Genomic DNA, 13,023 nt, shown 5'->3' with positions numbered 1-13,023 from the left:
GAGAAGGAAGTCTGCAGTGAAAGGGAGCAGACATAGTCAGAACTGCGGTGACTGTTGAAAGTTGACAGTGAAAGTGAGAGGTGTGACTGAGCAACATCCTGACTTGGGTTGACGATGACCTGGTACCCAGGAGAGGTGGTTGCCGGTGAAGTATTCCCGGAACTACGTACCGACGGGGTACAGGACCCTAGGACAGGAAAGAGCTTTAAGTCGACCTGTTAACACCTGCACAGCAAAGGGGACCATCAAGGACCTTGCTGACCCTAAAGAATTTGAAGACTCCGTAGCAAAGAGAGAACTGGAGAAAGGACCAGAGACTGCAACCCCACAGGATTCACGCTACCATCAGGCGGACAGAGGTGGACAAACCACAGACCGGGAACCCCCAGTGTTCCATACTAGGGGGACCCACTTACCAGAGACAGGTGCAGGGGAAGAAGGTACCAAAGAACCAGACTGGCACTGGGACGAAGGGGACCTGGAGGCAAAACCAGCCAGCCTCGGGCAACCATCCCAACGTGAGTAAACCAGTTGCACTGAATCAATATCTGGACTCCTTCTTCCGACGCTGACTGCACCATATACCCGCTGGGGCAATACCCTACTTGCGGAGGGACTATCATACTAGTTGCTCATACCATCAGCCCCAGTAGAGACACTGCAGCGGCGGCTTCCTACACTTAGCTGCAACACCGCAAGTGGCGTCACAAATAACCTCTATTCAAATATCCCCTGTAAAAATCCCCCATTACAAAAAGGGGCCAGGGCACGGAACCGGGTAACAGCCACCATCGTGATATCCCCAGAGCGTAAATAACCCGGAACCGAGTACCCCATATCCCTGGGTGCTACACTGCTGTGGCGCCCCTGAGGCTTCCGTCGCCACAGGAACATTGCACCCCAGCCAGTGGTGTGATGTCCCATTCTAGGTAAGGAAAGGAGTGAACGCCGGTCCCCAGGCAAATCTACACTACACCCATTGTTAGGTACACACTGGGACCAGGGACAGTGGCAGCTACCCTCCCATGCTGCATGCTGGGAGGGGCCGTAAGACCCATCCCTGCTCCTATAGGGTACAGCTTAGCAACTGGGGAGGTGGGAGGAGCCACCAGAGAGCAGACAGGGAAAGGAAGGTCAAGTAGAGGAGAGAGTGGAAGTTGAAGTTGGAGAGGGAGGAAGGAGGAGGAGGTCTGCGTGAGGCAGACAAGAAGGAGAAGCAGAAAGAAAGCTCTAGTCAGACAGGAGCTAAGAGAAGAAAGTGACGCTTCCTGGTGAAGATCCTGGGACTCAGAGGGTCCAGGTGACACCAAGCAGAGGAAGAGAAGGGATTCCAGGGCCACAGAGAGCTTTTGAGCTGGTGGCCTGTTCCACAGGAACATCGGTGGAGGGATCAAGCTGCAACAGGGGACGGTCCCTAGAAACCGGAGGAGTGAAAAATCATCTCCAACAGTAAAAACCGAGGCCCAGGGAAAGTTGCAAACTCCCCGGGCCACAGCCCACAGCAGAACCTCTAGAAAGGGGGCAAATAACCGTCAGGCGAGCTCCCAGCCCGGAGGCTGTTGTGGAGGCCGAGCCAGGTTCATCCTACAAAGGCAAGGTTTAAGGAGACAGCTGCAGACAGAGACACTTGAGAGAAGGGTACCGGCTTTCACTCCAGGAATTACCCAGGATCGGCGGAGGTCCCTGACAGTGGATCTCAGCAGTCCAGAGGCACCAGTGTGCTTAAGCCCAGGAAGTGTGAGTAAAGACCTTGGAATTGCACCCTCTGGTGTTGTCTCAGTTATTGTCGCCTGCATAGACTTTCACGAGCTCCAACAGTGTCCCCGGGGCACCGCTCCACCTGTGGGGAGCAGTACCATCCTAGCTGCCATTCCATCACCCCGGAGGCCTCACACAGCAGCGGCGGCTTAACAACCGCAAACCACAGGTGGCGTCACGACAAATATAAACTTTATTCACCCCAAGTCACCAGCCTATTTAATTGACACCCACCAGGGCCGCGGAGTCGGGCCCCGCCACCACTGACGACCCCCCGGACTAGTCCGGCCCGGCACCGGGTGTCCCATAGCCCTGGAGTGGGCGAGTCACTGCCATTTGGCTTTGTAGTTTGGAGATCTGGGCAGCTGTGAGTACGCAACCTCTAACTCCAACAGAAGGACCTCCAATGCCCAAGTAATGGGGACAATTTCAACACATTGGCTTAGTGGCAGAATGGGGACCACTTGATTGTGATATGGCCAGACTACACCACGGATAAAGCAGCCACAGCCTGTGACTGAGAAGAATCTGTGACTTCTCTGCATTTAGTGGTCACTACTCACCTGGGCGGTTATCTGTAGGAATCTCCTCTTTACTCCGCTCATCACCCCTCACATATGTCTCTGTAGTATTAATATGGGGTAGATCTTCACCCTGAAACAAATATTGTAAAAGTCACAGACAAATGGAGAAGTCCCATCTATGATCAGCTCTAATCCTGCCATCTCCACCGCTCTCATTACACAAGTATAACACATATAATACTGGAGGATAAAACAAGACTGAGCACAAGACCTTCACAGCCGTCTACACATCATAGGGAGATTTCATGTCACCTTCTCTCCATCTACCTGATGATCCTGAGGAACATCGGGATCTTCTTGTTTACAGTCCTGTGGGAGAAGAGGACGGGGACATCTCTCTGGTGTTGTCCTCTTACTGGATAGAACTGGAGGAGACACATACAGGGACTGAATTCATTCCTTACATACAGATAATTATAGGCCGTGTGAATTTAGTCCTGTCTATTACCTGGTGATGTGAGGGGCTGGGGATCCTCCATCATGACGTCCTTGTACAGATCTTTGTGTCCTTCTAAATACTCCCACTCCTCCATGGAGAAATAGACGCTGACGTCCTGACACCTTACAGGAACCTGACACATACAATGATACCGTCACCCCCGATCCCTTCATAGCGTTACTGTATAATGTCCCAGCATTCCCAGCAGTGTCACCTCTCCAGTCAGCAACTCAATCATCTTGTAGATGAGTTCTAGGATCTTCTGGTCATTGATGTCCTCATGTATCGGGGGGTGAGGTGGAGGCCCCGTGATTGGGCTCAGGGGTCTTCCCCATCCCTCAGACATAGGGGCCTGACAGTGCTCACTAGAGGTCTTCTTCACTACTGTGTAATCCTGGTTATGGAGAGACACAGTAATAAATCTCACTCCAGACATTTCCAGAGTCCTCACCTCTCCAGTTCTGTCCATCTGTTATTCCCATAGATAAGAATGATGTAATGTGACGTCATCAGAATCTCTCACCTCCCCAGTAAGCCGGAAGAGGATCTCTAGGGTGAGGTGTAATATCCTCTCCGCCATCTTGTCCCTGTCCATATCCATCCTTCACGGGGCAATCAGGAGAATTCTGTTATATAGAAGATCTCCACTGAGAGGATCCGATATTATAAAGACCTGAATGGGAAGGAGATGAGCCGATATGGAAAATTAATTCAGATAGGGGAGGTGAGATATCATTTTATAGCAGTATTAATACAATGAAAAGTGATCAATTATTCATATTACACCTAGAATGGTATCAATGAAAATGTCGGCTCAAGAAAACACAAGTCCTCACTCAACTCCATTGATGCAAAAATAATAATGTTACCAGTGTCAGTCAATGGCGAAACATTCTTTTTTTTTTTTTTTTTTACAAAAGAGATTTTTATTCACCACTAGAGATGAGCAAAACTGAATTTTGTTTTTTTGGTACGAACTCAGACTTTTCCAAGAAAACTAAGTTCAAGTTTGGAGTTCGGGGGTGTTAAGACTGCAAACCACTCTCGCGAGCATCGCTGTGCTCGGGTACGCTCGGTGGTCAGCCTGGTTTGAGCCCCTTTCAGTGTTTGATCGGCTCACACTGGGGGTAACAACAGCATGATGGGATGTAGTGTTCACAAACAAAACAAAAAAAATGGAAAAAACTTGACCTCCCCTGGAAGTGATGTGTTTATGGCTGCATGTGGGCGGAGACGTGAACTGCCAATCAGTGACTTCAAATGAAGTTCAGGTCACGTTCGGGTCCGAAACCAATCTTTAAAAAAGTTCAGCTGGATCAGCAGAAGCCGAACGTCTACGGCTCCGCTCATCTCTAGTCACCACTTAATAATAATAAATGTGCAAGTCTGATATTGCCGTAATCACACTGACCTGGAGAATCACGCTGACCGCTCACTTTCAGCACACAATGAATGTAGTAAAAACAACACTAAAAGAACAATGGTGGAATTAGTTATTTATTTATTTTCACCGTACTTTCAATTTTTACTTAATTTCCAAATAAAATCTATCTTTGTACCATGTTAACCAGTAGAGATAAAATTTAAAAGAACTGTCCTCAGTGGTTGATGCCTTTTAATACCTAACTGAAAAGATGGTAATAATAGCAGCTTTCAAGACTACTCAGGTCTCTTCATCAGGCTCAGTATAACACAAAATCTGAAGAGCCACATATTTATACACAACAGGACATAGAATGGAGCAGTAAATAAGACAGGTTATGTGAATGTGGCGCCCTGGACAAGCCAGGTCATCACGGGTACTGCAGCAGCACACCCCACACCCCGGCTAGGCACACCGAAGTCAGATAAAATCCTTGTTGCCTCCCTCCAGGGGCTGATGTCCACACCACGGGGTGGGCCAGGCAGTTGGCCCCACCCACCGAGGAGTTCACAGTCCTGGAGGCGGGAAAAGGAAGTGAGATCAGATTAGTTTGAGAGTGAAGTGGTAGAGGAGCAACTGACTGACCGTGTCCGGGTACGTGGCCCGGGCACATACAGCAAGGTTGGCAGACGGTGGTGACCGTCTGCAGGAGAGGCCGATTGGAGTGAACCGTAAGGACCGGGGTCGGGCGGTGGCCCGCCGGTACCGGATCGGGGAACGAAGAGAAGCCAGCACCATTCGGCAGGGCTTACGGACCCCGACCAGGCTTGGAGTCGCCGTAAAACCGGTCAAATCCGTTAGCGAAGGGAACCTCCTGGGTTTCCCAGCAGTCAAGACCCGATAGAAGGCAACAGCTCAAACTGTGAAGGGAAACACAGTCACCGCCAAGGCTACAGTTCCCAGGGCCAGAGCCTGCGGGCAAAAGGGGCTCCTTCAGCATCCATCCAAGCTGGGGAGCGGGTTACCGGTGGGAAGCCATCAGTACCACAGACAGACCAAAGGTGCAGGGAAAGACGGCTACCATCAACCTACCGGGAGCAGAAACCACCGCAGCCGTCAGTGGGCCCCGTCCATCCAGCCGTGTGTTTTACCAAGGACTTTGCATTCATCATTGGCTGAGTGAGTACCACTGTGCCATGCGGCACCCCGCTGCCCCCGCGACCCTGCACCTCACCAGGCCCCGTAACCCGCCTGCCACACATCCCTCCCTCACCGGGCCCCAGGACAACCAACCCCCTACCCACGGAGGGGAGAAAACAACAACTGCGCTGCTCCCGGTCATCGCTCCCGGGATCCCCGTCCAGAGCAGCAGTGGTGTCACAACCTCACTACAACCGTGGGTGGCGTCACGGACAATAAATCCCCAAAACCATTCCCCTTTTTACTCACGGGCGAGGAGCGCCGCTCGAGTCCCCGGATCCGGCCCACCGCTCGAGCCACCGAGCAGCAAGCGAAGCAGTAGCAGTGTCGGACCCGAGCAGTGGGTGAGCGCAGCGTCCTCCTCCCCGCCCGCGACATGAAGCAGAACTATCAATATGGGAAGGGGACAATCAGTTCTGGCAGTAAATATTGCAGCAGTTCATGGATAAGGAGGGGGAAAGTTTTATTGTCCTCTGATTGAGGTCTGGTCCAAAGTTGTGATGCCCCCAGATGCTGAGGAGCACATTTCTTAATTGATGTAAATTGACATAAATCCATATGACACCTTCATTCCTGCTCTGAATGTGTCACCGGTCATCATAAGTTTATATTCCCAAACCATTCTGTCTCTCTGGGATTTGAAGTTTCCTTTCAATACCAGCAACTTCATGTCCATGATGCTTTGATCTGGGATACATAAATGTTTGGTCACAGGTAGATTAATCCTTTTTTCTCTTATTGTGTGGCGACGAGAATTCATCCTTGTCCTGAGCTGTTGTCCTCTCTAACCTACATACAGACCCCCAGTTGGACATTTGATACATATAATTAAGTACACCACATTAGTTGTGGTGCTGCTGAAGGTCCCTGTGATCTTGTAGTCCTGATGTGATCTGGGAATCTTTATCTTGTCCGTTGTCAGTATAAATGGACAGGTGTTACATGTTTTCTGGTTGCAGGGAAATGTTCCTGTTGCTGGAGAGGACAGGGAGCTTCTGACAATGATGCTTCTTGGATTCGGGGGCTGCCTAAAACACAGAAGTGGGGGATCTGGAAAAATAGATTTTAAAGGGAATCTGTGACTAGATTTGGCATCTTATAAGCTGCGGCCACCACCAGTGAGGTCTTATATACAACATTCTAACATGCTGTATAGAAGAGCCTAGGCTGCTGTGTAGAATGTAAAAATCACTTTATAATACTCAGCTAAATTGGCGTTGTGATGCTGACCAGTCAGATGAGCGTCTCCGTTCTCCGGGTCCGGCGCCTTCTCTTTTGGCCATCTTTGTCCTCCTTCTTCTGAAGCATGGGTGCATGATGCGTCCTACCACATGCATACTAGCCAGCATTTCGGTCCTGCGCAGGCGCACTTTGATCTGCCCTTAACAGGACCTCAATGACGGCTATTGTGGATGACATAGGATGCGTCATGCACCCATTCTTCAGAAGATGGAGGATAAAGGTGGCTGAAAGAGGAGGCGCCGGTACCGGAGAACGGAGACACCCATCTAACCGGTCCAACGCATCGCCCGTTAGGTGAGTATTATAAAGTGATTATAAAGTGATTTTTTTTGTTCTACACAGCGTTCTGGGCTCTTATATACAGCATGCTAAAATGCTATATAAGAGCCCACTGGTGGTGGCCGCAGCTTATAGGTGCCAAATCTGGTGACATGTTCCCTTTAATTTGAATTTGCACTAATGGTTGTAGTTTCCATGCAGCTCCTCCTTAACACCTCCAGATTTGGATTGTAGGTGATCACAAGAGGTACCCAGTTGTTTTCTTCTTTAGTTTTATAATGTAGGAGATGGTTTCTTGATATTAGTGGCTCTTGTAATCTGTTTGTTTTTTCTTTTTTGTAACCCAGACCACAGCATCATGGACATGAAATTCCTGGTATTGAAAGGAAACTTCAAAACCCAGAGAGACAGAAGAGTCTGTGAATACAAACTTATGATGACCGGTGACACCTTCAGAGCAGGAATTAAGGGGTCACATGGATTTATGTCATTTTACATCAATTAAGAAATGTGCTCCTCAGACTATCTGGGGGCTTCACAACTCTGGACCAGACCTCAATCAGAGGACAATAAAACTTTTACACTCCTTATCTATGAAGGGCTCTAATATTTACTGCCACAACAGTTTGCCCCCTTCCCATACTGATCGCTCTGCTTCACATAACTCTTCTTATTTACCTCTCTATTCTATGTCCTGTAGTGTATAAATATGTGACTCTTCAGATTTTGTGTTATACCATGCCTGATGAAGAGACCGGAGTAGTCTCGAGAGCTGCTATTATTACCATCTTTTCAGTTAGCCATTGAAAGGTATCAACCACTGAGGACTCTCAGTTGTTTTAAACATTTTTTTTTACTTAATCTCCAGTACATTCGGGAATGTGGGTGGAAAATAAAAGAACAATTGCTCCCGGAATAAGAGTAGGAAAATACATAAGAGCAAAAACAAAACATTTCGAAGTTTTTCAGTTAAGAACAGGGCGATGGAATTAGGATTCAATGTATTCTTGTTTCTAACGGAAGCAGAGGGGCCCAGCATTGATTCATATGGGGCCTGTGCGATTTCTTTTGTTGTTTATTTTAAGAATAAAAGAAAATGTTCACATAGCTCCTGTTCAGCACCAGTAGACTACTGACCTGGCCTCTGCATCGGGGTCCTGCGAATTGGTTTCCCCATCTCAAGACTCTAGTGATACGTCACAGTGAGAGCGCTTGTACGGAAATCAGATGACGGAGACAAGTGTGACCGTAGCGGGGTCCCTCTTATACAAGGGTCACAGAGCTCCAAAGATGGTGTCCAGATCTGTGCACTCGCTCACGCGCACAATTTACCACCCATTTCATGCATGAAGGCAGCAAAATAGTGAACATTAATCCAAATAAAAAATGTGCCCACATTACATTTCACTCCTAAACTAGAAACATTATGTAAATAACAAAGTTTAGATATTCCTAACTGGTTTCGGAGCTCGCAGACTTTACACATCCGGGCCATCTGACTCCTACTCTGCAGTGATGTTATACAATATCATAACATAGCAGTGAATCTATACACAAACATGTAGCAACGGAGAGGAAATCCGTCTGTCTCTACATAAGGCACAGACGGTTTATTACTGCCTCTGCCTTCTCTGTCACTGTATATACAGCTCTGCAGTGCAATGCAGCTGGAACTGTGAGGGACCTGACAGTGACACAGATCTCTGTGTGAGAGCCCATCCACCAGCGGTACTTCCCAACTGTAATTGTTTGGGGTCTGGTCTGGTTTGGGGGAGGTTTGCTTTCTTTTGAGGGTGTTCACTTTCTTTTGAGGTGCCTGCTTTGTTTGATGACAAGTCCTGCTGTATTCTTTAACTTTTTTTGCTGCTTGTTCACTTCTTTATGGAACCACAAATAGGGTTTTTTTGGAGTAGGGCTTATATTTCAAGTATACTCAAAAGAAGCCCCAGAGATCCTACAAGGGCTTATTTTCCAGGTAGGTCTTATTTTTGAAAGAAAGAGCTGATGGTGCCTTCTCCCCATACTCAGAGGATATGGTCACTGCGGAGTCATTATATCAGCCCCAGTTACCAGGGAAGTAAAAAGAAAATAAAAATTCTGAACCCCTTATTTTCCCACCAATATCACTCGACAATAAAAACTTGATGCTGAAGTTGTTTTCTTATTTGGATTTTTTTCTGTTTTTTACATGTTAAACAACAAACACAAAAAAATAACAATAATAGAGAACAATGCAGTGCGGAGACCTTTAACCCTTTCAATAGCGCCCTTCGGAACCACTTTGATGCCAATTTTTGTGGCAATTTTATCATTTTTGTTGCTGCTTTTCAGTGTATTCACATCCGGCTCCGCACTGCAGTGTAAGGTATTGTTTATTTCTGTAGATAAAGACCTGTAAAAAAGACCCCAAAAAAACAGAAAAAATAAGCAACCGACTTCAGCGTCGTCATAAAAACAAACAAAAGACGACGACAGAAACAGGAAAATGAAGGAGAGGAAAATAATAGAGACCCTGCACCTACCTCCACCTGCAGAGCCGCACACTAGATATATAATACCCTGCACCTACCTCCACCTGCAGAGCCGCACACTAGATATATAATACCCTGCACCTACCTCCACCTGCAGAGCCACACACTAGATATATAATACCCTGCACCTACCTCCACCTGCAGAGCCGCACACTAGATATATAATACCCTGCACCTACCTCCACCTGCAGAGCCGCACACTAGATATATAATAACCTGCACCTACCTCCTCCTGCAGAGCCGCGCACTAGATATATAATACCCTGCACCTACCTCCTCCTGCAGAGCCGCACACTAGATATATAATAACCTGCACCTACCTCCACCTGCAGAGCCGCACACTAGATATATAATACCCTGCACCTACCTCCACCTGCAGAGCCGCACACTAGATATATAATACCCTGCACCTACCTCCACCTGCAGAGCCGCACACTAGATATATAATACCCTGCACCTACCTCCACCTGCAGAGCCGCACACTAGATATATAATACCCTGCACCTACCTCCACCTGCAGAGCCGCACACTAGATATATAATACCCTGCACCTACCTCCACCTGCAGAGCCGCACACTAGATATATAATACCCTGCACCTACCTCCACCTGCAGAGCCGCACACTAGATATATAATACCCTGCACCTACCTCCACCTGCAGAGCCGCACACTAGATATATAATACCCTGCACCTACCTCCACCTGCAGAGCCGCACACTAGATATATAATACCCTGCACCTACCTCCACCTGCAGAGCCGCACACTAGATATATAATACCCTGCACCTACCTCCACCTGCAGAGCCGCACACTAGATATATAATACCCTGCACCTACCTCCACCTGCAGAGCCGCACACTAGATATATAATACCCTGCACCTACCTCCACCTGCAGAGCTGCACACTAGATATATAATACCCTGCACCTACCTCCACCTGCAGAGCCGCACACTAGATATATAATACCCTGCACCTACCTCCACCTGCAGAGCCGCACACTAGATATATAATACCCTGCACCTACCTCCACCTGCAGAGCCGCACACTAGATATATAATACCCTGCACCTACCTCCACCTGCAGAGCCGCACACTAGATATATAATAACCTGCACCTACCTCCACCTGCAGAGCCGCACACTAGATATATAATACCCTGCACCTACCTCCACCTGCAGAGCCGCACACTAGATATATAATACCCTGCACCTACCTCCACCTGCAGAGCCGCACACTAGATATATAATACCCTGCACCTACCTCCACCTGCAGAGCCGCACACTAGATATATAATACCCTGCACCTACCTCCACCTGCAGAGCCGCACACTAGATATATAATACCCTGCACCTACCTCCACCTGCAGAGCCGCACACTAGATATATAATACCCTGCACCTACCTCCACCTGCAGAGCCGCACACTAGATATATAATACCCTGCACCTACCTCCTCCTGCAGAGCCGCACACTAGATATATAATAAGCTGCACCTACCTCCACCTGCAGAGCCGCACACTAGATATATAATACCCTGCACCTACCTCCACCTGCAGAGCCGCACACAGATATATAATACCCTGCACCTACCTCCACCTGCAGAGCCGCACACTAGATATATAATAAGCTGCACCTACCTCCACCTGCAGAGCCGCACACTAGATATATAATACCCTGCACCTACCTCCACCTGCAGAGCCGCACACTAGATATATAATACCCTGCACCTACCTCCTCCTGCAGAGCCGCACACTAGATATATAATACCCTGCACCTACCTCCACCTGCAGAGCCGCACACTAGATATATAATACCCTGCACCTACCTCCACCTGCAGAGCCGCACACTAGATATATAATACCCTGCACCTACCTCCACCTGCAGAGCCGCACACTAGATATATAATACCCTGCACCTACCTCCACCTGCAGAGCCGCACACTAGATATATAATAACCTGCACCTACCTCCTCCTGCAGAGCCGCACACTAGATATATAATACCCTGCACCTACCTCCACCTGCAGAGCCGCACACTAGATATATAATACCCTGCACCTACCTCCTCCTGCAGAGCCGCACACTAGATATATAATACCCTGCACCTACCTCCACCTGCAGAGCCGCACACTAGATATATAATACCCTGCACCTACCTCCACCTGCAGAGCCGCACACTAGATATATAATACCCTGCACCTACCTCCACCTGCAGAGCCGCACACTAGATATATAATACCCTGCACCTACCTCCACCTGCAGAGCCGCACACTAGATATATAATACCCTGCACCTACCTCCACCTGCAGAGCCGCACACTAGATATATAATACCCTGCACCTACCTCCACCTGCAGAGCCGCACACTAGATATATAATACCCTGCACCTACCTCCACCTGCAGAGCCGCACACTAGATATATAATACCCTGCACCTACCTCCACCTGCAGAGCCGCACACTAGATATATAATACCCTGCACCTACCTCCACCTGCAGAGCCGCACACTAGATATATAATACCCTGCACCTACCTCCACCTGCAGAGCCGCACACTAGATATATAATACCCTGCACCTACCTCCACCTGCAGAGCCGCACACTAGATATATAATACCCTGCACCTACCTCCACCTGCAGAGCCGCACACTAGATATATAATACCCTGCACCTACCTCCACCTGCAGAGCCGCACACTAGATATATAATACCCTGCACCTGCCTCCACCTGCAGAGCCGCACACAGATATATAATAACCTGCACCTACCTCCACCTGCAGAGCCGCACACTAGATATATAATACCCTGCACCTACCTCCACCTGCAGAGCCGCACACTAGATATATAATACCCTGCACCTGCAGAGCCGCACACTAGATATATAATACCCTGCACCTACCTCCTCCTGCAGAGCCGCACACTAGATATATAATACCCTGCACCTACCTCCACCTGCAGAGCCGCACACTAGATATATAATACCCTGCACCTACCTCCACCTGCAGAGCCGCACACTAGATATATAATACCCTGCACCTACCTCCACCTGCAGAGCCGCACACTAGATATATAATACCCTGCACCTACCTCCACCTGCAGAGCCGCACACTAGATATATGGCTGCTCTGTGCTTACAGGACCTGTGATGATGTCACATGGAGGGGAGGAGTCAGGGGTCACATGGTCAGCTCCTCAGTGTATGCAGGGCTCTGCTGTGCTGGGTGTCATGGTGCTGGGTGAGGGGAGGTTATGTCAGGGGGTCACAGTGAGGTAATGGAGGCTGTATGTAGACAGGACACATCCTGGAAGCCGTGGACGGACATGGAGCAGATATCCTGGAAATCCAGGGATGAGCAGTGAGGTCTGAGGGGGCAGTAGCCACAGCTGTTTCTAGATTGTTCCAGAACTATTTCCCCCGGCCACAGTAAGCGAGGGTCACTGAGCTTGTGAGGGGCAGTAAAGTCTGAGGGGGCCGGGAAGTGCATAGTATAAGCACAATATCAGAGTGTGACACAAGAGCAGAGTGTGGAGTTTTCCTTACAAGTTTCCCATTGTTGTTTTTATAGTTTTATCTGTCCTGTTCATCCCCATTTAATAGCGGCTCCATGGACAATGCTACCAGGTGTGTGTCTT

At 48.7% G+C, this 13,023-nt stretch overlaps 2 protein-coding genes across 2 annotated transcripts in view; both read right to left on the bottom strand.

Moving 5' to 3' along the window:
• Positions 1-2,399, bottom strand: part of LOC142259212 (uncharacterized) — a 116,058-nt gene extending 113,659 nt beyond the window's left edge. The window contains exon 1 of the mRNA XM_075331702.1: positions 2,322-2,399. The gene's annotated coding sequence lies outside the window, so the exon portion shown is untranslated. The remainder of the gene's footprint in view (positions 1-2,321) is intronic.
• A 374-nt stretch (positions 2,400-2,773) lies between these two features.
• LOC142259200 (gastrula zinc finger protein XlCGF66.1-like) lies at positions 2,774-4,223 on the bottom strand. Its single transcript, XM_075331695.1, has 4 exons — positions 4,193-4,223; positions 3,305-3,454; positions 2,996-3,175; positions 2,774-2,914 (listed from the first exon to the last, which is right to left on the bottom strand). The coding sequence occupies exons 2-4, from the start codon at positions 3,380-3,382 to the stop codon at positions 2,774-2,776; spliced, it is 399 nt and encodes a 132-aa protein (XP_075187810.1). The 5' UTR covers positions 3,383-3,454; positions 4,193-4,223.
• Between the last annotated feature and the right edge of the window lie 8,800 nt (positions 4,224-13,023).

Source organism: Anomaloglossus baeobatrachus, assembly GCF_048569485.1.
Source record: "Anomaloglossus baeobatrachus isolate aAnoBae1 chromosome 5 unlocalized genomic scaffold, aAnoBae1.hap1 SUPER_5_unloc_30, whole genome shotgun sequence".
NCBI classification, from domain to species: domain Eukaryota; kingdom Metazoa; phylum Chordata; class Amphibia; order Anura; family Aromobatidae; genus Anomaloglossus; species Anomaloglossus baeobatrachus.
This window is presented reverse-complemented; position numbering and strand designations above follow the sequence as displayed.